At 35.7% G+C, this 24,892-nt stretch overlaps 1 protein-coding gene across 4 annotated transcripts in view; it reads right to left on the bottom strand.

Moving 5' to 3' along the window:
• Nucleotides 1-24,892, bottom strand: part of LOC101717595 (histone-arginine methyltransferase CARM1) — a 345,586-nt gene that overhangs the window by 184,604 nt on the left and 136,090 nt on the right. For all 4 annotated transcript variants that reach the window (XR_002392469.2, XM_087184015.1, XM_004838454.3 and 1 more), the window contains one exon: nt 6,346-6,471. Coding sequence is in view for 3 of the 4 variants with exons in the window: in XM_087184015.1 (XP_087040141.1) it covers nt 6,346-6,471 (126 nt within the window). In the remaining variant the exon portion in view is untranslated. The remainder of the gene's footprint in view (nt 1-6,345; nt 6,472-24,892) is intronic.

Below are 24,892 nucleotides of genomic sequence, written 5' to 3'. Positions count from 1 at the left end.
ATATCAGTAAATGGAAAGACATCCTCTGCTCCTGGGTAGGAAGGATCAAAGTAGTGAAAATAGCCATACTTCAAAACCTGCTATATAAATTCAATGCAGCTCCAATTGAGATCCCAGTAGCATAGTTCACGGACCTTGAGAAAACAATACAAATATTCATATGGAACAAGAAGAGACCCAGAATAGCAAAAGCAATTCTAGGTAACAGAGACATGGGAGGGGGTATCACAATCCACGACCTGCAACTCTACTACCAAGCTACCATGATAAAAACAGCATGGTACTGGCAAAGAAAGAGACCTGAGGACCAGATTAGAAGATGCAAAAAGAATTTTTGCAATTTCATCTTTGATAAAGGAGCCAAACACCCTCACTGGAGGAAAGATAGCCTCTTTAAGAAATGGTGCTGGAAAAAATGGGTTTCAACCAGCCAAAGATTAAAACTAGACCTATATCTCTCACCGTGCACTAAACTAAAATCAAAATGGATTAAAGATCTAAATATTAAAATAGAAACACTGGCTGGAACAGAGATTAGGTATAACTCTTGAGGACATTGGTGTAGGAAAAGATTTTATGAACAAAACCTAAGTTGCCCATGAGCTAGCATAAACAATCAACAAGTGGGATCTCTTCTTATTAAAAAGTGACTGCACAAAAAGAGCAACCACCAGCAGTGTAAAGAGACAACCCAAAATGTGGGAAAAATATCTTCACCTGCTCTTCCTCAGACAAAGGCCTACTATCTCGAATCTATAAAGAACTTAAAAAGATCAGACCTCCCAAATTTAAAGACCCAATCAAAAATGGGCATTGGAAATGAACAGACATTTCTCAGACAATGAAGTAGAAACAGCAAATAAATACATGAAAAAATGTTTAACATCACTGGTCATATGAGAGATACAGATGAAAACAATGCTGAGATTCCACCTCACTCCAGAAAGAATGGCTGCTATCATGAAATCAACCAATAACAAATGCTGACAGGGCTGTGTGGAAAGAGGAATCTTGCTCCGCTGCTGGTGGGAGTGTAGACTGGTGCAACCACTGTGGAAATCAGTATGGAGATAACCTTAAAGAACTAGGACTGGAAGCCCCATTATACCCAGCTGGGTATCTTCCCCAAAGAATTAAAAGAATCATACCACAGTGATATATGCTCACCCATGTTTATAGCAGCACAGTTTTTAATAGCTAAAACTTGGAAATAGCCCAATTGCCCATCAACTGGAGACTGGATAGAGAAGATGTGGCTTTTTAATGAAATGAAGTACTACTCAGCCATAAAGAATGAGAAACTAGAGACATGTATAGCTAAGTGAATGCACATTGAGGCCATACTCTAAAGTGAAATAAACAGGATACACATCTGTAAGCACCGAATAGTTTCTCTGATGTGAAAAACTAAAAGTGTAAATAAGGACTAAAAGATATAATAGATACTGTGAAATGGGAAGAAAAGGGGCAAAGGGCAAGAGGATGTTGAAGGGGTAGGGGAAAGTAAAAAAGAGAAAAGAAAAAATATGAGAAAAGGAAAAAATGAAAACAAAATGTTTGTAAATAGTGAAGGATGGACTGGGTGAAGGGAGGGCAGGGGAATGGAGAAAAAATAAGAACCAAGATACATCATGTAAAGGTACAAGATCCCAATGATGAACGTAACTGTACTGTGTACATGAAATGTACCAATAAAGTTAATGGAAAAAAAAAAGAATCAATAAGACAGAAAATAGAGAAAAAAGAATGAAGCCAAAAGTTATTTCACTGAAAAGATAATGTTGATACAAATCTAACTAGGCTAATGAGGGAAAGAAAGGTAAGACTTATTGCCAACACAAGAAATGAGAGAGAAGACATCACTACAGATCATACCTACATAATGGAATACTAGGAGCAAACTAATCACAACTAATCTAACAACCTAGGTAAACTGAAAAGTTTCATGAAATACATAACAATTAAAACTCAACAAATAATAGGCACATTAAATAGATCTACATATATTAAAGAAATTGATATTGTAGTTTAAAATCTCATAAAGAAACTCTAAGCCCATTTGGCTTCATTCATTGCTTCTATGAGACATGTGAGGAAATAAACTAATTCTTTACAGTTCCCCAAAGTAGACTGGGGAACATGTCAAAACTCATTTTATAAGGCCAATATTATTCTGATACCCAAACAAGAAAACATGATTAAGAAAACAACAAAGAATATGAGGCCCTAGGTTTGATCACCATCACTTTGAGAAAAAAAAAAAGGAAGGAAAGAAGTGAAGGAGAACAGTAAGGAGAGAGAGAAAAGGGAGGAAGAAATGTTGAAAGGCAAAAAATATAAAAGAATACCCAATGAACATAAATACAAAGCATTATTATAAAATTTTAGCAAATATAGTTTATCAATATATATAAAGGACCATACATCATGACAGTAGGGTTTATCTCAGAAATTTAAGATCATTTAAACATTGAATAATCAATATATTTAACTCACTGTTATTAACAGGCTAAAAACAAAAATTATGTAATCATCTCTATAGATTTAGAAAAAATGTGTCATTTACATTCAAGGTAGAAATTCTCAACAATTTAAGAATACAATGGACCTTCCTCAACCTAATAAAGGGCATCTACAAAACAAACCCCTAAAGCTAATGTGGTAAAAACTGAGTATTTTCTCTGAGAGCATGATCAAAACAGGAATGTTCATTCTCTTCTATACAACATTGTACTAGAGGTCCTATCTGGTGCAATAAGGTGGGGAAGAGGAGAGAAAGGGAAAAAGGGGGAGAAAAGAAAAAGGAAGGGAAGAAAAAAGGAAGGGAACCTACATATAGAAAAGGAAAAAAACTGTCTTTAATTGCAGATTATAAATGTGAATTTGTATACTTATCTATATTAAATGTATTTAGAAAATTCTAGGAATTTATTTTAAAAACCCTATAAGAACTGAATAACTTAGCAAGGTTGCAAGATGTGTAAAAATACAAACTCCCCTTCCAAATCAACAGATAAGTGGATACTAATTTTAAGAGGGGAAGGCTATCTGGTGAGGAACAGGATATTTGCACGATCTCAGAATAACTTTGCACAGAGTGCTCATTAACTACATCTTACAGGAAAAGAATAATAATTGTACATAAAATGGAAAAAATCTTGACCTGGAGATCAAAATTCCCATAGAGGTAGAAGGACATCAGTCCTCCCTAATGTGATATCCTAGAAGAATACAATTGCAGTTAGGGAATCATCTGCTTGGGGCTGCACAGTCTGAATCTTTTCATGAGGAAATAACAGAAAAATTCCAATTGGAGAATACTCTATGAAATAACTGATTTATATTCTTTAAATATTACTATGCTGTGAAAGAAAAAAAGAGGTGGAAGAATGATTCCAGTGAAAGGAGACTGAAGAAACACGATGACAAAATGCACGTTCCTGGACCAGGTCCAGTACTGGACAGGGGCAAAATGCTGAAAAGGACATGACTGAGATAATTTATAAAATTGGACAATTAACTGTAGATCAAATGAATATTATATAGATGTTAATTATCTCTGCTGTGATTACATAAGAGAATATTTTTGTTCATAGGTGACCCACTGAAATACAAAGGATTAAAGGGGTATAAGATATGTAAATTACTCTCAAATAGTTCAGAAATAAAATTATATGTGTATACACATGTATACACTCATATAGAGAAAGAGATAAATCAAATATGACAAAATATAAGTGAATCTGTTTAAAGGGTATTCAGGAATTCTGTTACATTTACGCAACTATTGTGTGTGCTTGAAATGATTTTGAAAAGATGGTGAAATCTTCCAGTGGCTCATAAAGCTCCAGAATAGTCTGCCAGTGTCTTTGTTCTTATCAATTAATGCAGTACCGGTAAAAGTTGACTGACACTTGTTCATGATTACCTCCCAATTAATAACATGTTTTCTATATTAAATACCAACATCAAGTCCAGTAAAGGATGAAAAAGCAATATGGAAGCTATAGAAACAGCATGGGCCTTGCCTTTTATTTTCATCATCATTTGGGTAATTTCCTTCATATCTGTAAGTCTTAGTGTCTTTGTTTTGAAAATGGGAATAAAGAATAAAAACATATAAATCTCACAAGGCTATGAGAACCACATAAGAGAAAGCATTAATGCATACCTTTAAGAAGTAAAGAGATACAACTTTTAAACCAAGTCAAGCCTGTGCTGCAAGGCCATCAAAGCTTCTAGTCTCTCTCAGAATGAACCCAAAACCCTCACTGTGGTCTCTGACGCCTCACCTGACCTGGCCTTCAGCTCTCTCATCTCCTCTCCAGCTGCTCTCCTCCATTCCTCACGCACACCCTGCCTCTGGGTTCTTGTAATTCCATCATCTCTGTCTGGACCACCCTTAGCTTAGACACACAGTAATCATTCTCACCTCCATTGCAGTTTTCTACTCAAATGTTATCTCATTGCTGGCTTTTCCCAAGGAATTACCTATACATAGTGCACTCACAACCCCAAGCATTCTCTGGTTTTTATCCGTGTTCATTTCTCTTTTCAGGACTTATCCAACCACTTTCCCTCCTTTAAAATACAGTTATGCAATTGTGAGAACTTCTGTTTGTCCAGAACTGTATCTTTAGCACATAAGTGTTTCGCACATAAGTGACCCTCAATAAATATTTGTTAGTGAGTAAATGAACACAAACTTAAACATGCATAGTATCTGGTTTATACACAAGCAATGCTTCATGGATATTGCCATCAATCTATTAAACTTCTCAAAAACTATTTTACATCACTATTAAATATCCCTACTGCTTCTAAAAACATATGCTGAATTAAGATGTACTTTATTTTTAGGAATACACTGTGCCCTTTGAGATTACTGTAGATCACTGACTTGTGACGAGATTAGGCATACAATCACAGAGTCACATTTCTGAAGGGTGGCAAGGAAAAAATACTCCACACAGACATATTTAGATATTTGATCATTTCTTTCCTAGTGGGGCCACCTAATCCTCATTATATGTCAACTCCCCAGTAGAGCTGATTTTTTTCTTACCCAAATTATAGATACTTGGAAGCTTCTCCTTTACTTCTAAATATAAAATAAAAGCCTCACATTTCAAACTCCTCATCTTATTGCAGGAAAGCAGAGCACATCTTGAAAACTCAGTAATTGCGTCTGATAGGCAGTGATACAAGCAGACAGCCTTTATCAACACCAAGGCTGATAAATGACAATCAAGATCCCACTGCCTCCTGGGACCTGGGTCACTGGGACCTTCCCAGTAACATCCTCAAAGTAACATTATCGAAGATGGGAATTTCCTGTTTTTGTTAAAACTGACTCAGATGGAATCCAGTCAGAGTTGCAAGATGTCACATTTGACCTACAAATACAGCCTTTTCATTTTATCTGGGAGCAGTTGTGAAATCAGGACCCCCCTCATATATGTCTTATTGCAGATAAAGATCCACACGACACTCAAAAAAAATGTTCGCTAGGTTTTTTTTATTTTTACCGTGGAGGTCCCACCAAGTTGCCCACATAGACTTACCCACCACCAGGGCCGACCAAGCAGCACTTTTTGAGAAGAGCACTTTATATACTTCTTCCTTGGTTTCACCAAGTCTGTTTCTAAAGCATTTCTGGTTTACTGCTACCTGGGTATCTGGCTTTGTTTGTGTCTCAAGCCTATTTGAATTATTTTGGTCAAGTTCTATCCAATAAATTAAAAAGTACTGAGAAATTGGTATTCATCTTTATTCATTTCTGTCTAAAATCTGGGGAATATTTTGAATGACCAAGGATCTCAACTCAAAGGGGCTATAATTCTCCAAGGTTTGAAGTGAGGTCTCTGAGCTGAACTGTTAAGAAGAAACACTCTGTACTACTGATACTGTCTTTGCTTCCCTGTATAAAATTTCCAACTTGCTTTGGCATGTCTATCTTTCCTGACAAGATTATTAACATGCGTGCTTGTCCATCTTATAGAATCCTATACTACAAATGATCTATTCAGCTAAAAACTCAAGCGGAGCCTTTTACAAACTGTTTTGTTTGGGTTTAGTTTTTAGTTCCTTCTTTGTTTAGATCCTTTCTCTTTGATAATCTGTGTTAAAAATTCCAGAAGTAACTTTACTCTCCCTGAAGCACAATTTCTGTATCTTTAATTCAGTAAGAACACCCCAGAGCCAGTTTTATGTCATTTGACCAACTGACGATAACTCCCATCAGGAAATGTTTCTGAATGCCATCCAATGAGCAACAGAAGGGAGATAGCCATTGAGGAGATTTGTTTTTTGAAAAGAGGGGATCAGAGCAGGCACAAAACTTACCAGCATGAGACTCAAACTTCAGCAAAGCACTGCTGTGACCCAGAGAGATCAAGATGGTATCCTTCCCCAAGTGGCAACATTCAGTGTCTCTGCTGAGAAAGCATTTGAAGACGCACATGCCATCAGCTATAAAGAGTGAAAAGATAGGATTAGGCAAATTCAACTTCAACATTGCGAAAAAGCTCACCAATGCCAATTCTCTCATGTTCTCAAATCTCGTTTCTAAATTCTCCCCCCCCCATTTCTAAATTCTTAATATAATACCTCCTGGAACATAGGTAAATACGCAAATCAGAGATGAATCTAACTATGGCCAAAGGCCAATTCTCTTTACATGTGAGTAAATGCAGGGCTCAAGACTGACTCCTGTCACCTCTTTCCTCTATCTCCAGGTCTCCATTGCCCACAATGTTTATGTTGCCTGAGTCAGTTTTGTTTTTGTTTCTGTTTTTTAATCTTTTGACACCACCCTAGGAAAGCTGAGGAAATGTCTTTCTGGGTAATCCCTAAGTACTTAAATATGTTCAAAAGTTATCACAACAAATCTCCATTGTAAGTATTATCACGGACAATATTTGTAGGTAAAGACAAGGCCAAGAGTTCAGGCCCAGTATGAACAGGTAGAAGTAGCAGAATCAGAACTTGAGCCCAGATATAGTATTTGACTACAAAATCCACAAAACAATGTCTCTGCTATGATATGCTGAGATGAGATAAGTGTGATGAAGAAAGAGCTTACAAAATTGGAAACTAACTCACTAATCTTGATTTTAAGGGAAGACAGGCTTTTAGTATTGGGACAACTGTAATACCAGGGTTAGAGCAATGAACTTGGAGTTTTCTTTAGAAAAATTGAGAAACTTCAATTACCCAATCATACTGAGTTTTTTTCCATTATGTAAAATGAAAATATTGATGTTTATATTATGGATGTTTGAAGACTATTATTCTCTTATTATTTGGTTATGAAATTTTATTTTATTTTTTCATAAAATAAAAACATGAGAAAATGTAAATAGAGTATTAAATAAGCATTTAATTAAATAAGCATTAAATTAAATAAGATTAAATATTAAACAAGAATTATTCTCTCATTTAAAAACATCCTAGTTCTTATCCTTAATAACTATTTGTAATTCAGAAAGCTCTCCTACAAAACCAAATATAGAAAGTGTATCAACTTAAAAACAATTGTATGTAAAATTCTACTCTTACAAAACACATGCAAATTCATGTACATACATTCAAAACATGTACACACATACATCCATAGAGTTAAAATGGCCAAATGTTTTCAAATATTTCCACCCATTGCTTCAAATGAATGTGTAATTCCTGATGGAAGTATTTACAAATGTTTTTTTCACAAAATGTCTTGTCCTGTTAAATAGTACAGATGTTTTGAAAACAATTTCTTGGCATCAAACACAGTGCAGGTTTGGTTAGCACCACCCAGCCGACACCTTGCAAGGAGGCAGTCATGAATCTGAATGCAGAAGAAGGGAGTCTGAGTACATCCTTTTGGGATCATAAGAAATATTTTTAACAAATTAGAATTTTTAGAGTTTTATCAATTGTTCGTCTTACAGTTTAGAAGTGTGATAAGACAGAATGAAGACAGAAGGCTTCAGGCTTCCACAGACACTCATGCATGCACGTCTGTTGTAGTCTGAGCTCTGCCAGAAAGGGCAATTTGACTTTATTTTTGAAATCAGTATTTTTTTTACTCTGAATCAAAATTTAGCACAGTAGCTGGTATTTAAAAAATTATCTGTTGAATCAGCAAAAGTATTTCTCCACATATTGACTGAATGCTAACTCAGAATACATAAAAAGCAAAATCTACTAGGGTCAATTCTCCTTAATCACATAGCTTCAGTTTCACATTTTACTGTGATTTGATTAGGTAATAAATTGCTGGTGTTATTCTATCTTTATCAACTGTAAGATCCCTGCCCTTATGTCCCATTTTTCTTTGTCCTCTGTTTAAACATTGGAGGAGAAAGTCTTTTGCTTTTAGCTTTTTCAAAATGTATGTACAGTAGTTAAGATATGCAAAATGATGTTTTGATATACATATGGACAGAGAAGTAATTGTTAGTCAAAATATCAACAAACAGTCCATCATCTCACATACATACCTTTCTTTTGTATGTATGTGCTAAAACCTAAAATCTACTCTTAGCAAATTTCCAATATGAGAACTAGGACTAAGAATATAAGAATTATTAATACAATTTAGTTAACTATAGTCCTCATATATCTTAAATCTCTACTCTTACTCATTTGAGAACATCATCTTTGTACCCTTTGACCTATGTTGTGATTTCCCCATCCCTACTTCCCCTGATAACCACATTTCTACCCACTGTTTCTATGTACTAATTTTTTCTTATAGATTCCACATATAGTGAGATTATGCAGTATTTTTTCTCTATCTTATTTCACTTAATGTAGTATCTTTAGTTTCATCCATGCTGCTGTCAAGAGCAAGAGATCCTTGTTTTTAAAGGTAGAATAATAGTCCATCATAAGTATGTCATAATTTCTGTATCCCTTCATCTGTTGATAGTCCCCCATATCATTTTCATATCTTAGCTATCGTGGATAGGCTGCTGTGAGAAAGGAAGTGCAAGTATCTTTATCAGGTGGTGATTTCTTTTTCTTTTGGGCATATCCTCAGTACAGGGATTGCTGGGTCATATAGCAGTTCTATCTTTAAAGGCTTTGGAAAATGGAAATGATCATTTTAAGCATACCGTAAAATCCAGAAAGTACTGTTAACTACTCAAATATTCTAAAATTACTTACAAAATATTAAAAAATCTTAATATTAAAAAACAGCAAAAAGCTACACAAATATTTTCAACATATGTAACAAATACATAACATTCCCAATATACAACTGGCACTAAAAAAGAAAGAAAAATAAGCATCTCTACTAAAAAACTAGTAAGATGAGGGAAGAGGCGATCAGCACTGGAAAAATACCAATGGCAAAAAATTAGTGAAGATAATAATGAATCTCAGTATGTATAATCCAACTGAGATCTAACTTTTTATCTCACTCTGTAAATATTTTAAAATATATGTTGACAATATTGACTGCTGCAGAGATTATGAGAAAAGAGTGAATGAATGATATGACCAATATTGAGAACATAAATTTCTAATGTATTATGCCCTGTTGGGTCAAATTTTTAAATTTTTGTATTCTTTGCCAGATACTCTGTTGAGAATCATTTCTTTCAGGATGCACTTTACCAAGTGTGGATGGATGTTTGTCCAGGGGTGTTCATCTTAAAAGTCTTCTACAATTAGAGTAGAAAACACAAGGAAGCTAAGGGTTCACCATTTACATGATTCATTAAACACAGCACCTCCATATTCAGGTGGTGGTAACATGTACAATATTACATTAATACTATTATGTTTATCTTGATAGAAAGCTGTTTATAGATATTTACCAAAATCTCAGCAGTGGCTTCCTCTGGATGGAGAGATTTGGGATTATTTTAATTTTTCCCGAAGTGGTGTTCCGCCATGTTTGAATTTTCTATCGGACTACTCATTTTTAGAATCAGAAAAAACCAAAACAAAACAAAAACAAGACAGCTTTTTTCATTTGTTAAAAAGTAATTTAAAAACCATACTACCATCACTAATGTGCTTCACCACGTTCTCATTCTTGGTGGGCATTCTCATTTTTATCATTCTATTTATTAAATATTTATTGGTATTTTATTCAAAAATATTTACTGAGGAATTACTTAAAATAACAATTCATATTCTTGTTATTTTAAGTACCATATTTTAAATTATTCATGGAATGTGTTTGCTAATTATATAACTTCTGTATTGATTTTCTTTTCTGTCCTTTGACTATGGTAATATATAAAACAAACTAACTGCTTTCTGTTAACTAATGGGATGAAGACTAAAGTGCAGCTATTATAGGGGAAGGTGTATTATTAATGAAGAATTGTATCGCTTTAAATTTAAAGAAGTTACATTAGAAAAAAAAAGAATACATTGGAAAAGTACTTGTAAATCCAAGGCCAAGAAACATCGCAACACTGCGAGAGTTTGGAGTGGCGCCAGCATAGCCTGTATTAAGGTACAGAGCACCTCTTTTTTCAAAATTAATTTTATTGGTACATTTTATTGGCACATTTTAGGTATACAATTCATTTACATTTATCATTGGGTATTTGTACCTGTACATGATATATCTTGGTTCGTATTTTTTTCCCATTACCTGTGCACCCTTCACCCCCTCTGCCCTTCCCTATTTACACAGATTTCATTTCCATTTTTTTTCTTTTCTCATAGTTTTTCCTTTCCCTCTTTTCCTTTCCCCTTCCCCTCCCTTCACTCCTTTGTCTTTGGTCCTTTTTTCCTATTTCAAATTATCAATTATTCATTTGAACCATTTTAACTCTTGTTTACACTATCAGTTTCTCACACTAGAGAAACTATTTGGTATTTACACATATGTGTCCTATTTATTTCACTTAAGAGTATGGGCTCGATATGCATCCATTTAGCTATAAATGACTCTAGTTTTTCATTCTTTATGGCTGAGTAGTACTCCATTTAAAAAAAAAAACACATTTTCCTTATCCAGTCTCCAGTTGATGGGCACTTGGGCTGCTTCCAAGCATTAGCTATAACAAACTGTGCTGCTATGAACATGGGTGCACATATATCACTGTGGTATGATTCTTTTAATTCTTTTGGGAAGATACCCAGCAGGGGAATAGCTGGGTCAAATGGGACTTCCAGTCCTAGTTCTTTGAGGTATCTCCATACTGACTTCCACAGTGGTTGCACCAGTCTGCACTCCCACCAACAATGGAGAAGGGTACAGAGCACCTCTTAGGTTGTTATCACTACTACAATTGTAGTACACTCTGACCCTCTCTTACGAAAATATCATTTTCTCTGTTCAGTGATAATACAGTTAGTAAGGCTGCTTCCATGTGTTTACTATTATTCTGCTTCCAAACTTCACTTTCATCAACACTTTTTGCTATTTTTTTCCAAGACCAAGGCCTAAGCTGATGATAGCAGCAAGCTGGCAAGAATAAGTTCAGAGGCACAGAATTCAGTCAGCTTTAGAAAGGCCCAGAGCCTTGCTGTTTCATCCTTGCTGCGCACTACTCATTTTCCAGAAGTCTTTCAAAGGGACAGTGAATCAATCTAGTTGCCTTACTTTCCCATCTCTGTTTCATCTGTCAGAACTTCCACAGGCAGAACAACAATCCTTGAAGCCCCCTTTACTTACTCTATTTATTTCACTGGCAGCTGTAACACTTCCCAACTCCAAACCTCTTCCAAATCTTTGTTCTTTTCCTCTTTGTCTACTCTTTCCCTTTTTCTTCTGCAATTAACTGTTGGCCCCTTTCAAATAGAATTAGTCCATTTTCACTTTTTTTCTTCAGTATCATGACTCCCGCAAGAAAAGGTTTAGAATTGAATATGGTACTGAGTTCTTAACCTTTTAAAACTTTAAGATAAATAAACATGCTCTCTCTGTAAGATACCCCAACTCAGGTATTTCATTATAGTAACAGAAAACACAATAATATCCCAAGAGTCTCAGCCTCTGGTGTACACACACATTTTGTAGTTAATCAGTATGACACAAATGTAGCTACCATTGTAAAAGGATTTTGCAGAAGTAATAAAGGTCCCAAATAATTTGACTTTAACACAGCGATATTGTTCAGGTTGATGTGGTCTAATCACATGTACCCTTTAAATCTGAGCCTATAGATCAGACACCGAATGTCAGAAATTCAAAGAATTGAACATGATGTCGCTGTCTAGAATAGGAGGGGGCAAGGAATGTGGGTAGCAAGGATGTGTCTAGCCTCTAGATGCTGCAAGCAAGCCCAGAAAAGTCCCAGAAAGGAAATGGAACTTCTCTCTCGTAGCTAGAAGGAACTAAATTCTACCAACAATAAGAATGAGTGTAGAGGTGGATATTTCCTCAGAACTCTCAGACAAGAACTCAATGCCTTGATTGTAGACTTATGAAACTCTGAGAAGGAAACTCAGCCACACTGGACTACAACCTACAGAAACTGTGAACGTTAGCAATGTGTGCAGTTTTAAGCTGCTAAGATGGCAGGAAATTTTTATATAGCAATTGAAAACTAGTATAGGCAGCTAGTGACCAGACTGCCCTACAGTGAAACCTGTAAGTCCTACTTACAAAACTTTCAAATTGCTTTTTAGGCCCTCACTTCAAAATGAATTATCATCCAAAGAATTCTAGATGTTTGAGAAAAGCTTCTAAAATAAAAATGGAAACAAAGTCAGAAAACAGAACATTAGTGAAAACCTGATTACATAAAAAATTCCAGAAAAATTTACAATGTAACTAATACAGAGGGGTTTTATCTAACAAATACTTATTAAGTACCTATTAAGTGTCAGAGAGTATTTCAGAAGCTGCAAAATGAGAAAATATTTGGATTAATAGATAAAAACAGATTATTTAAAAAGAATAGACAAAGCATAAGAAAAAACTATAAACTAAGATATGTAGCTGAAATAAAAACTTCAATAGAAGAGTTGTATGATAGAGTTAAGGAAATATTAAAAAGTAGAAGCAAAGAAAAATTATCCCAAAAGAGAAGAATATTAAGGAATTACTCTTAATATTCTACCATTCAAAATAAGAGTTCCAAAGGGAGCAGAGAAAACAGAAGGGAGAAAATTAGTGAAGAAACCAGAACTATCTCAGAATTCAAGGATATAGTCTCCAGATTGTAAAGACTACCCAGCTAACTAGAACAGTGAATGAAAAATTACACTCACTCAGGGATAACACTGTGAAATTCAGAACACTGGGGTAAACTAAAATCTTAAAAGCTTCCAAGAAAAAGAAAAAAAACTCACCTATTAAAAAAAAGGAAACAGAATGACAACAGACTTGTAGAGTAAGCCTGGAAGCTTGAGTCAATTTGAAAAATTTCCTCAAGAATTGTACAGTAAAATTATTTTAAACCTAGGATTCAAGTCTGACAAGAAATCATATGAAGGTAGGATAATACATTTTCAAATGTAAAATTATCTCCAAAATTATTTCCTCCCATGGACCTTCTATTAGGAAACCACTGTAAAACATTCCAGGATAATTAAAGGAATAAAGAGAAACAAATTGAAATTGGGAGATGCAACATAACGAATAAGTACCACAGTGACATCTGTGTAGAAAGTAGAATGTTTTTGTGAATTATTCCTAAGGAATTATCTAATACATATGCTTATTTAGAGAATAATATAAACAGGTATGTTGTAAACCTGAAAATGCTTATAAAATATTAAGGATGGTGACAAATAAAATTAAAACAATGGATAAAAGGCAGCAATTCTTTATCCCAAACCAATGCAAAACAAAACCAAAATTTGCAAGAAAGGAAATTATACAGCTATAATGAGGCATATTTATATAAGTACAAGAATATTGCAATATGCAGAAAGATATGTGAGAGCGTGAGGACAATTTGAAATGGTTAAGTTTTTATCTACTGGTCATTAGACATGTTCAAACTGGAGAAATCAACAAATATCATCATGAGCATATTTTCAGAAAATAGAGATAACCTGAGAAAAAATAGGCAAGGTGAAAATCTTTCCCTTTGGGAAGTGGGCTAGGAAGAGAGAATAAATTACTATTCTTCCTTATAAACTTTCTGGTTCTATTTGATTTTTAATTCTGTGTATTAATTTAAATTTTTTTATTTCAAAGATATGCCAGGCACAAGAACCTAATAACCTCAATTCATGTAAACATTATATGTCATAAACATGAGCTAAGATTGATAATAACAGTGAGAATGAAAGTGGGGAGTGGGGGTTTAGAGAAGGAGGGAGTGAGGCGGGAGGGAAGAAGGGAATTACATGTACCTAGTCCCCAAGATGACTGCAAACTGCATATACTGCAGACATGCATTAATAATTTAAAAATAAGGAATCAAAACTATTAAAAATCTGATTATTAATAAAAATATTTACTTAACAATTATGCTAAATAGTATGCAGAATACACTATGTGCATAATCCTGAAAACCTAAGAAACTAGGAAATATTACCTACGGGCCTAGCCTGAGTTTACACACAAAGCACTGAAGCCCAGACACTATCCTTTTGGAGATGTAGTATCAATGAAACATTTCTGCTGGACAATGGGGGCAGATTCCTCGGGTAGGAAAAGCCAAAGAATTCCCTTAGGAGAAACAAACCATGAGGAAAAGGGGGGTCTTGCAGGGGGACATAGGTCCAAACGCAGGCCTGGTCAAGATTTCGGCACAGTCTCGCTAACTCTGGAAGCTCCCTTATGTCTAACCACCTTGGTATACTGCTGATCAGGTAAGGGGGTAAGTCAGTGAGCTATAACCTTTTATGCTTAGCCACAGAGAATCTCTGCACAGCCTTGGTAAAATGAAGAGTCTCACTCCAGCTTGTAATATTGCTTGGCTTCTAAACATCAGCTCTCCCTTTGTCCCTTATGCCCCACATCAGGGCAAGTTGATAAAAAGCTCTGGCTACTCCCTCCTGATTCAAATAGGCAACCTCAGCCTGTGTGCAGAAAATCTCTCAGGTCCCTCTCCCTGACCACAATAAAAAAAAACCCTGGGAACTGTTTTGAGAGGCCTGCCCTGATGTCCCCAGAGATCTAAATTCTAGAAGTTATCCCCGGTACCAAAAAAAAAAAAAAAAAAAAATTCTAGAAGTTAGAAACCCGGGGTAGCCTCCCAGGGAGTGTGTATATGTATGTTGCCACCTGTTTTGACATGTGGACATACTTGGGGGAGGTCCATCTGTCTCTGCAGGTGACCTTAACCACTGGATGAAGACAGGAGTAATGGGGACATTAGTTTCAACAGAAACACCACTAGCACATGCAGTCACAGCAGGCAACAGAGGTGACCAAGCAGTGAGTGGGTCAGGTCCTTTCAATCCTTGGATTGAATCCTTGAAGCAGTGTCATAATAAGTCAGGCCATGAAGTCCTTAGAGAATGTGAAAATTGGGAGAGGCACTATACTAAAGTACTCGGAAAGAACCTTAAATGTGACTCTGTAATATGCAGTTAGCAAAGCTAACTGTATTAGCTATACTATTTGGAGTTACTTGAGAGAGAAGCAGGAGGAAACAAAACATGTATGCCTGTATGTTCCTGATACTATACAGAGCACATTATTTTTTTTATTAAGTGTATTGGTGCATCTTAGGTACACAATACAGTTACATTCATCATTGGGATACTGTACCTTTACATGATGTATCTTGATTCTTATTTTTTCCCCATTTCCCCGCCCTCCCTTCAAACCCTCCACCCCTCCCTATTTACAAAGACTTTGTTTCCATTGTTTCCTTTTCTCATATTTTTTTCTTTCCCTTCTTTCCTTTCCCCTACCCCTCCTACTTTCCCTACTCCTTTAGACCTTTTCTTCCTATTTCACATTATCAATTATGCATTTTGATCCTTATTTACACTTTCAGTTTCTCATACCAGGGAAATTATTCGGTATTTACACAGGTGTATCCTATTTATTTCACTTAAGAATATGGCCTCAATGTGCATCCTTTTAGCTATCTCTTCTCATTTTATGGCTGAGTGGTACTCAATTTTATAAAAAAAAAAAAAACACCACATCTTCTTTATCCAGTTTACAGTTGATGAGCAAATGGGCTCTTTCTAAGCTTTAGCTATTACAAACTGTGCCATTATAAACATGGGTAAGCACATTTTGCTGCGGTATGATTCTTTTAATTCTTTTGGGAAGATCCCCAGCAGAGGAATAGCTGGCTCAAATGGCACCTCTAAGCCTACTTTTTTGAGGTATCTCCATACTGATTTCCACAGTGGGTGCACCAGTCTGCATTCTCACCAACAATGGAGAAGGGTTCCTTTCTCCCCACAACTGCGCCAGCATTTGTTATTGGTTGATTTCTTGATAGCAGCCATGCTTTCTAGGGTGAGGTGAAATCTTAGTGTTGTTTTCATCTGCATCTCTTGAATGACCAGTGATGTTGAAGATTTTTTCATGTATATTTGCTGCTTTTACTTCTTTGTCTGAGAAATGCCTGTTCATTTCAGATGTCCATTTTTGGATTACTTTTTTAAATTTGGGGGGTCTGATTTTTTTTAAGTTCTTTATATATTCTAGATAACAGTCCTTTGTATGAGGAATAGCTGATAAAAATTTTTCCCCACATTATAGGTTGTCTGTTAGCGCTGTTGGTGGTTTCTCCTGCAGTGCAGAAGCTTTTTAATAAGATGAAATCCCAGTTATTGATTCTTTGTGCTAGTTCCCATGCTACTGAGGTGTTTTTCATAAAGTCTTTTCTTATGCCAATGTCTTCAAGAGTTCTACCTATCTTCCAGCAAGTTTAATGTTTCTATTTTAATATTCAGATCTTTAATCCACTTTGCTTTTAGCTTAGTGCATGGTGAAAGATAGGGGTCTAGTTTTAATCTTTGGTAGGTTGAAATACAGTTTTTCCAACACCATTTATTAAAGAGGCTATCTTTCCTCCAGTGAGGGTGTTTGGCTCCTTTGCCAAAGATGAGGTAGCTGAGTGTGTCTGTAGTTGTTTCTGCATTTTCTAATCTATTCCACTGATCCTTGGGTCTGTTTCTTTGTCAGCACCATGTTGTTTTTATCACAGTGGCTTTGTAGTATAGTTTCAAGTTGGGGACTGTGATAGCCCCTGTCATGTCTCTGTTGCCTAGAATTGCTTTTGCTATTCTAGGTCTCTTCTGGTTCCAAATGAATTTTTGGATTGTTTTCTCTAGTTCTGTGAAATATACTGTTGGGATTTCAATTGGGATTGCACTGAATCTCTATAGTAGTTTTGGAAGTATGGCCATTTTCACTATATTGGTTCTTCCTACCCAGGAGCAAGGGATGTCTTTCCATTTTCTTGTATCCTCTTCAATCTCTTTTTTCAGAGTGCTGTAGTTTTCAATGTAGAGGTGTTTTTGCTCCCTTCGTTAGATTGATTCCTAGGTGTTTCATTTTTTTGGATGCTATTGTGAAAGGAATTGTTTCCCTAATTTCTCTCTCAGTGAGTCTGTTATTTGTGTACAAGAAGGCAATTGTGTTTTGAGTGTTGACCTTGTATCCAGCTACTCTACTGAATCTGTCAATTAAGTCTAGAAGTCTTTCGGCAGAGTGTTTTGGGTCTTCTGTGTAAAGTATCATGTCATCAGTAAATAATGACAGTTTTACTTCTTCCCACAGGCAGTTCTTTTGAAATCACAGGCTTTGCTATCTCTCCTTCACATGTTACTGACAACAGCTGGCCCATTTCAAATCTTAAGCAGAGGCACATCAGGTCTGGTATGCCCAAGCCTCGTGCCAGACAATGCAGAGAGACACCAAGAATTATCAGGGGTCCAACGATGGGGGGGGGGGGGATCAATCATCTCATCCAGGGCGTAGCGCAAGAGGCTGTGCTCATAAAGGATGAAGAAGCGTCGCTGCCATTTCCGAGACCAGTGTACTGGGTTGTCAAAGTCAGTTCCATCTGAAGCCAGAAGCAGCCAGCCGCCATAAATGGGTTTGGGTTGTGTCAGGTCCTCCTCGTTGAGCAGATGCGACTCGCGGGGCTTGAAGTAGTTCTGACACTTGCTCTTGTTGAAGATGTTGGCCTGGAATTTCCTGCAAGGGTTCTCCTTGGCCGCTGACCTGGTCGGGGGCGGGGGTGGCGCAGGCCCGGCCCACGCGCTCCCAGAGGGCCAGGGCTCACTGCGGCGGCCGCTCGCTGCCCTGCGCCCGCCAGCACAGCCGCCGCCAGACTGGCGTGGGCCCATGGACCTGGCCTCGGCCGCTGCCGCCTCCCAGGCACTGCTCATCACCGGCTCCCTTGTCACACCGCCCCAGAGCACATTATTATATAAACGATTGGTTTGAGGCAGGTAGTAATATCTCCACATTACAGATTTTTAAAATAAGGCAGATTGGACAATTTGACAGATTTGGACAATTTGTCTAAAACCATCAGTCACCGGTGCAGCTTGGAAAATGGCCCCACCGTCTCCCAGTCAAAACAACCATGCTCAATGTGATGCCTAACATAAAAACTCTAACATAAAAATTCATTCTTTTAGTGCTTTCCTCTTTTTAAGAAGCTTTTCTGCTCCTGGTAGCTTAACACAGTAAAACCTTAAACCCAGGAAGAAGACTGATGTGTAAAAGAGCAGAGAACCAGGTACTTGCTGAACAAAAGATGGGCAGTTGAGAACCAAGGGAGAATGGAATGGCTGAAAAGAGAGAAGAGGAGCCACTATGGCAGATGCTGGCTGGAGCATCCTGCAGAGAAAGGAGGCTCTGGATATGTACTAGCTTCCTGGAGTTTTGAAGCTATACTTGATATTTAAATTCAACCTAATCCAACCTCACAGAGGGTGATACTGGGATTCAAAAATGCAAAATGACTTTTGTTAGATCACACAACCATTGAAAGACTTGGAACTGGAAGGAGGTCCGCCTGCTTTAATCTCTATCCCATGGCTACCTCAATCCACTTGGCTTACAGAAAGACATCAAATCTTTTACATTTACAGAAATCTAGACCATGATAAAATCCATGCTCTAGCAAAACTTTAGTTCACTTTTTAAATTTTTAATTGAAAATGTTATTGACATCATTGTAGATTTATATGAAGTTGTAAAAAATTACATTGAGTTCCTATATACACTTTAGCCAATGTCCCCCAATGTTAGCATTTTGCAAAATTATATTACACTATCACAACCAGGACATTGGCATCAATACAATCTACCAGTCTTATTCTGATTTCTCTAGTTTCACTTGTACTCATGCATGAATACTGTGTGTTTTAACTCATGTATAAGTTTTTGTAATTCCAACTGTGAATATGCTAAATAGTGCTACCATCACAAGTACCCTTTATGTTACCACTTTGTAACTATATCACCTCCTTCCTTACCCACCCCCTTTCCTAAGATGTGGTAACCATTAATCTGCTCTCCATTTCTAAAAATTGGTCATTTAAAAAATATTATATAAATGGAGTCATCTAATACATAACCCTTTATGTCTGACTTTTATCATTTGTCCACATTTCCTGAAGATTCATCCAATTTGTGGCATATATTAATAGTTCCTCTTTACTACTGATCAATATTCATGATATGAACATAACAAAGTTTACTGAACCATTCAAATATTGAATCATTTATCAGAACCATTTCTAGTTTGGGGTTATTACCAACAAAATTCTTACAGAAATTCATGTACAAGTTTGTGTAAACATATTTTTTTGATAAATGCCTCAGGGTTTAATTGCCAGATAATATGGTAATTTCACATATTGTTTTATATTTTTTTTAAGCTGCCAAAGTGGCTTCTACCTCGTGTCACTTAACATTTCCACCAGCAATGGATGAATGATCTAGTTTCTCCACATATTCAGCATCATTTAGTGTTGTCACTATTTTTTATAGTACATGTTTTTATAGTCTTGTAGTAACCTCTCATTGTGGATTTTCTCTCATGGCTAATGATGCTGAACATATATATTTCCACATGCTTATTTGTCATCAATATATCCTCTTCAGTGAACAACTATTTGTCACTTTTACCTATTTTTGAGTTAAATTGTTTTAGACTTTTACTGTTTTTTTGAGTCCTTCATATATTCTAGATATTGGGCAGTAGTCAGATATGTGGTTTGTAAATATTTTCTCCAACTCTGTAGCTTGGTTTTCATCTCTTAACAAGGGCTTTCACAAAATAGACTGAGATTTCCTGAGGGTCATAAACAATCCAATAGGCCAGTACCAAAGAACCAGGTGCTAGGAAAAGTAGACAGCAACTTCTCATCCCCAACAAATTGAAGAGGTAGGGTCTTACAACAGACTCAAGAGCCAAGAGCCAGCTATACCTGGAAGTCATTTCTGAGAAGCAGTCATTTCCTAAGGGTTCTCGATACTAGCAATAAAGCTACCTACCATAAGCAATTTACAAGCATCAACACAGGAATTAAACTAAAAATTCATTGAAAATGAGAAACCATGGGAGCAAGATGCAACCCTAGACCAACCTGGATTCAACCCAAGATGCAACCTGGCCAAAGACAAACCTAGGGGACAATGAGAAGGAATAATTTGAAAGCTTCCTACCTTGACTCTCTGAAGTGATAACAGTTGAAGAAACAAAGCAGATGAATGAGGTGCTAGAAAAAAAATCAAATTAGAACTAATTTCTAAGATAACTAAAGAGATGATGACCATAATGAAGGACATGGCTGGTGAAGCTAGAGTAGATACAAACAAAAGAAAAAAATAGAGGATATTAGGAAAATAATCAAAACCATGAATACCCAACATAGGAAAGAAATAGAATCCATGAAATAGACTCAAGCAGATATCCAGGAGATTAAAAATTCTACTGAAAGTAGACACAGAAGAATGAACCAATGTGAGCACAGAATATCAGATCTCAAAGACAGGTTTGTCATTAGTGGTCATGAAAAGGATGATTTGAAAAATATCAAGGGACAAGGAAAAATCCAAGAACTGCTAGATGATGCAAAGAAGAATAACATAAGATTGATCAGAGTCAATGAAAAAGCAAGAGAGAATACAAATGACATTAAAAAACTTGTTCACAGAGGTAATGGCACAAAACTTCCCACGCATGGAAAAACGAATCTGACATAAAGAAGAGTTCCAATTAGCCATGATAAAAAGAAAAATCTAAACGAAGGCATATAATAGTCAAGATTCCAGAAATTCAACACAAGAACAGAATATTAAAAGCTGTTAGAGGAAGGAAGCAAATTACCTATAAAGGAATCACAATCATCACAATCATAGCAGACTTCACAACACAAATCCATAGGTCAAGAAGAGCTTGGAATGAAGCATTTCAAGCCCTAAATGAAAATAACCTTCCTCTCAAATTAATGTACCCTGCAAAACTATCTTTCAAAATTGATGGAGAAACATGATACTTCAATGACAAAGAACATTGGAAGAAATTCACAACCACAAAATCGGCACTCCAAAATGTTCTGAAGGATATTCCAGAAAGAGACAATAGAGACTATAACTCCATGAACCCCAACAGAATGAATCTGGCAGGCAAGGCAAGTAATTAAATAGAGGGGAAAGAAAGGGAACCAACAACAGGAAAATAACACTACAAGGATAAGTTAATATATGTCGTTTATAACCATCAATGTAAATGACCTCAGTTTCACCAATGAAAAGAAACATATTGGCTGGATGGGTCAAGAAACAAGATTCAACAATATGCTGCATACAAGAAACACATTCAACTCAAAAAGAAAATGACAGGAAGTCAATGATGGGAAAAAATTCCATGTGACAGGAACCCAGGAAAAAGCAAGGGTATCTATGCTATTTGTGGACAAAATGGATTTCAAGCAAAGACTGATCAAGAGACACAAAGAAAGTCACTAGATACTTATTAAGGGAACAATCCAACAGGAAGACACAACAATCATAAGTATATATCCACCAAATACCAGCACACCCAACTATAGAAAACAAATTTTAAGAGGCATTTAAAATTCAAATAAGCAATAATATAATTGTAATTGGGTCCTTAATACCCCATTGTCACAAATAGACAGATTAATTATTCAAAAAAATCAACAAAGAAATATCAGAACTGAACCAAACTTTTAAACAATGGACTTAGTGGATGTCTACAGAATGTTCCACCCTGGAATATCAGAATACACATTCTTCTCAGCTACATACAAGATGTTCTCCAAAATAGACTACATACTAGCTCACAGAACATACTTAAGTAAATGCATAGGAATTGAAATTATCCCAGTTATCAGACCATCCTGTAATGAAATTGGAAATCAATGTCAAAAGAAAACACAAAAACTGCATAAACACATGGAAATTAAATAAGAACCTCCTACACAACCAATAAGTCATGGATGGAATTGAAGTAGAATTTAGACAGTTTCTACAAGTAAACAATAATGCCAATACAACATACTAAAACTTTATGGGATGCAATGAAAGCAGACCTATGAGGGAAATTTATAGCAGTGAGTTCCCATGTCAGGAAAACAGAGCAAGCTCAAAAAAATAACCTAATGTTCAACCTCAAGTTTTTAGAAAAAAAAGAGCAAGTCAAGCCTAAAGCTTGTGCAAGGGAGGAAATTAGAAAGATCAGAGCAAAAATTAATGAAATTGAGACTAAAATAAAGAATCATTGAATCAAAGATTTGGTTTTTTGAGAGATTAAATAAAATTGACAAATCCTGAGCCAATTTTATCAAAAGAAGGAAAGAAAAGACTCAAATTTGTGGAATTAAGAATGAAAAGGGAGAATCACAACAGATCCTGCAGAAATCCAGAAGATCATCAATATCTACTTCAAGAACCTGTATTGAAATAAGATGGAAAACACAGAAGAAATGATAAATATGAATTACCAAAGCTGAACTAAGAAGGTATAAAAATTCTAAATAACCAATATCAGTTAATGAAATTGAAGATGTAATTAAAAACTTCTCAACAAAGAAAAACCCAGGTCTTGACAGATTCACTGCTGAATTCTACAAAATTTAGAGAAGATCTAATTCCACTATTCCTCAAACTCTTTAATGAAATTGAAAGGAAATACTCCCAAGTGCATTCCTCAAAGCAAGCATTACCCTGATACCAACACCAGAGGAGGATCCAACCAAAAATGAAAACTACAAGCCAATCTCCCTAATGAACATAGATCCAAAAATCCTCAATAAGATACTGGCAAACAGAATGCAGCTAATCATCAAGAAGATAATACACCATGAACAAGTAGGATTTATCCCAGGGATACAGGGATGTTTCAATAAATGTAAATCAATAAATGTAATAAACCATACTAAGAGAATCAAGGAGAAAAATCATATGATCATCTCAAAAGACACAGAAAAAGCATTTGACATGTCCAAAACTCATTCATGATTAAAAAAAATCCTACAAAAAATTGAAATAGATGGTCTTTATTTCAATCTGATAAAAGCCATCTATGACAAACCAACAGCAAACATCATACTAAATGGTCAAAAATTGAAAGCATTCACTCTAAAATCAGGAACAAGACAAGGATGCCCACTATCACCACTCTTATTCAATATGGTTCTGGAAACATTAGCAAGAGCAATAGGACAAAAGAAAGAAGTAAAAGGAATAAGGATGGGAAAGAAAGTTAAATTATCATTATTCATGTATGACATGATACTCTACACAGAAGGCCCCCAAAAACTCTTAACAAAAGATTTCTAGATTTAATAACCAAATTCAGCAGCATAGCTGGATATAAACTCAACACTCAAAAATCAAAATCATTCCTGTATACAAATAACAAACTAATGAGAGCAAAAGTAGGGAAACATCACCTTTTATAATAACATTTTAAAAATGAAATACTTAGAGGTCAATCTAATGAAGGAAGTAAAAGAAATTTACATTGAGAACTACAGTACTCTGAAAAATGAGATCCAAGAAGATATCATAAAATGGAAAGATATCCCTTGTTCTTGGGTAGGAAGAACCAACATACTGAAAATGGCCATATTTCCAAATTGTTACAAAAATTTAATGCAATCTCAATGAAAATATCAATAGCGTATCTCACAGAGTTAGAGAAAACAATCCTAAAAAAAATTGAAACTAGAAGAGATCTAGAATAGCAAAAGTAATTCTGAGCAATAAAGATAAGGCAGGGGGCATCACAATTCCTGACTTGAAACTATACTATGAAGTTTCCATGATAAAAACAGAATGGAACTGGCAGAAAAACAGACCCAAGGATCAATGGAACAGATTAGAAGATACAGAAACAACTCCAAACACATTCAGCCACCTTATCTTTGACAGAGGAGCCAAACACCTTCATTGAAAGAAAGCCTCTTTAACAAATGGTGCTGATAAAATTGGCTTTCCACATGCTGGAGATTAAACCTAGATCAATATCTCTCACCATGTACCAAGCTAAAATAGAAATTTTCAAAGATTTAACTATTAAAAGAGAAACACTAAACCTGCTAGAAGATAGAATAGGCAGAACTCTTGAAGACATAGATATAGGAAAAGACTTTATGAACAAAGCCCTGTTCACAAAGGAAATATCACAAAGAATCAACAACTGGGATCTCATCTTATTAAAAAACTTTTGCACAGAAAAAGAAATGACTACACGAGTGAAAAAATCCACAGAATGGGAAAAAATTTTGCCAGCCATTGCTCAGACAAAGGACTAATATCTGGAATATATAAAGAACTCAAACAAATCACACCCTCTAAATTTAAAGATCCAATCCAAAAATGGGAATCTTAAATGAATATACACTTCTCAGACAAAGAAATACAAATGGCAAATAAACATATGAAAAAAATGTTCAAAATCACTGGTCATTTGAGGGATGCAAATCAAAACAACACTGTGATTCCACCTTACTCCAGAAAGAATGGCTATTATCAAGAAATCAACCCACAACAAATGATGAAGGAACTGTCAGA

Source organism: Heterocephalus glaber, unplaced genomic scaffold (genome assembly GCF_053883595.1).
Source record: "Heterocephalus glaber isolate CG9 unplaced genomic scaffold, H.glaber_assembly_v1.0 deba00001481, whole genome shotgun sequence".
NCBI classification, from domain to species: domain Eukaryota; kingdom Metazoa; phylum Chordata; class Mammalia; order Rodentia; family Bathyergidae; genus Heterocephalus; species Heterocephalus glaber.
Note: the sequence above shows the minus strand (reverse complement) of the source record. Positions and strands in the feature narration are given on the sequence as shown.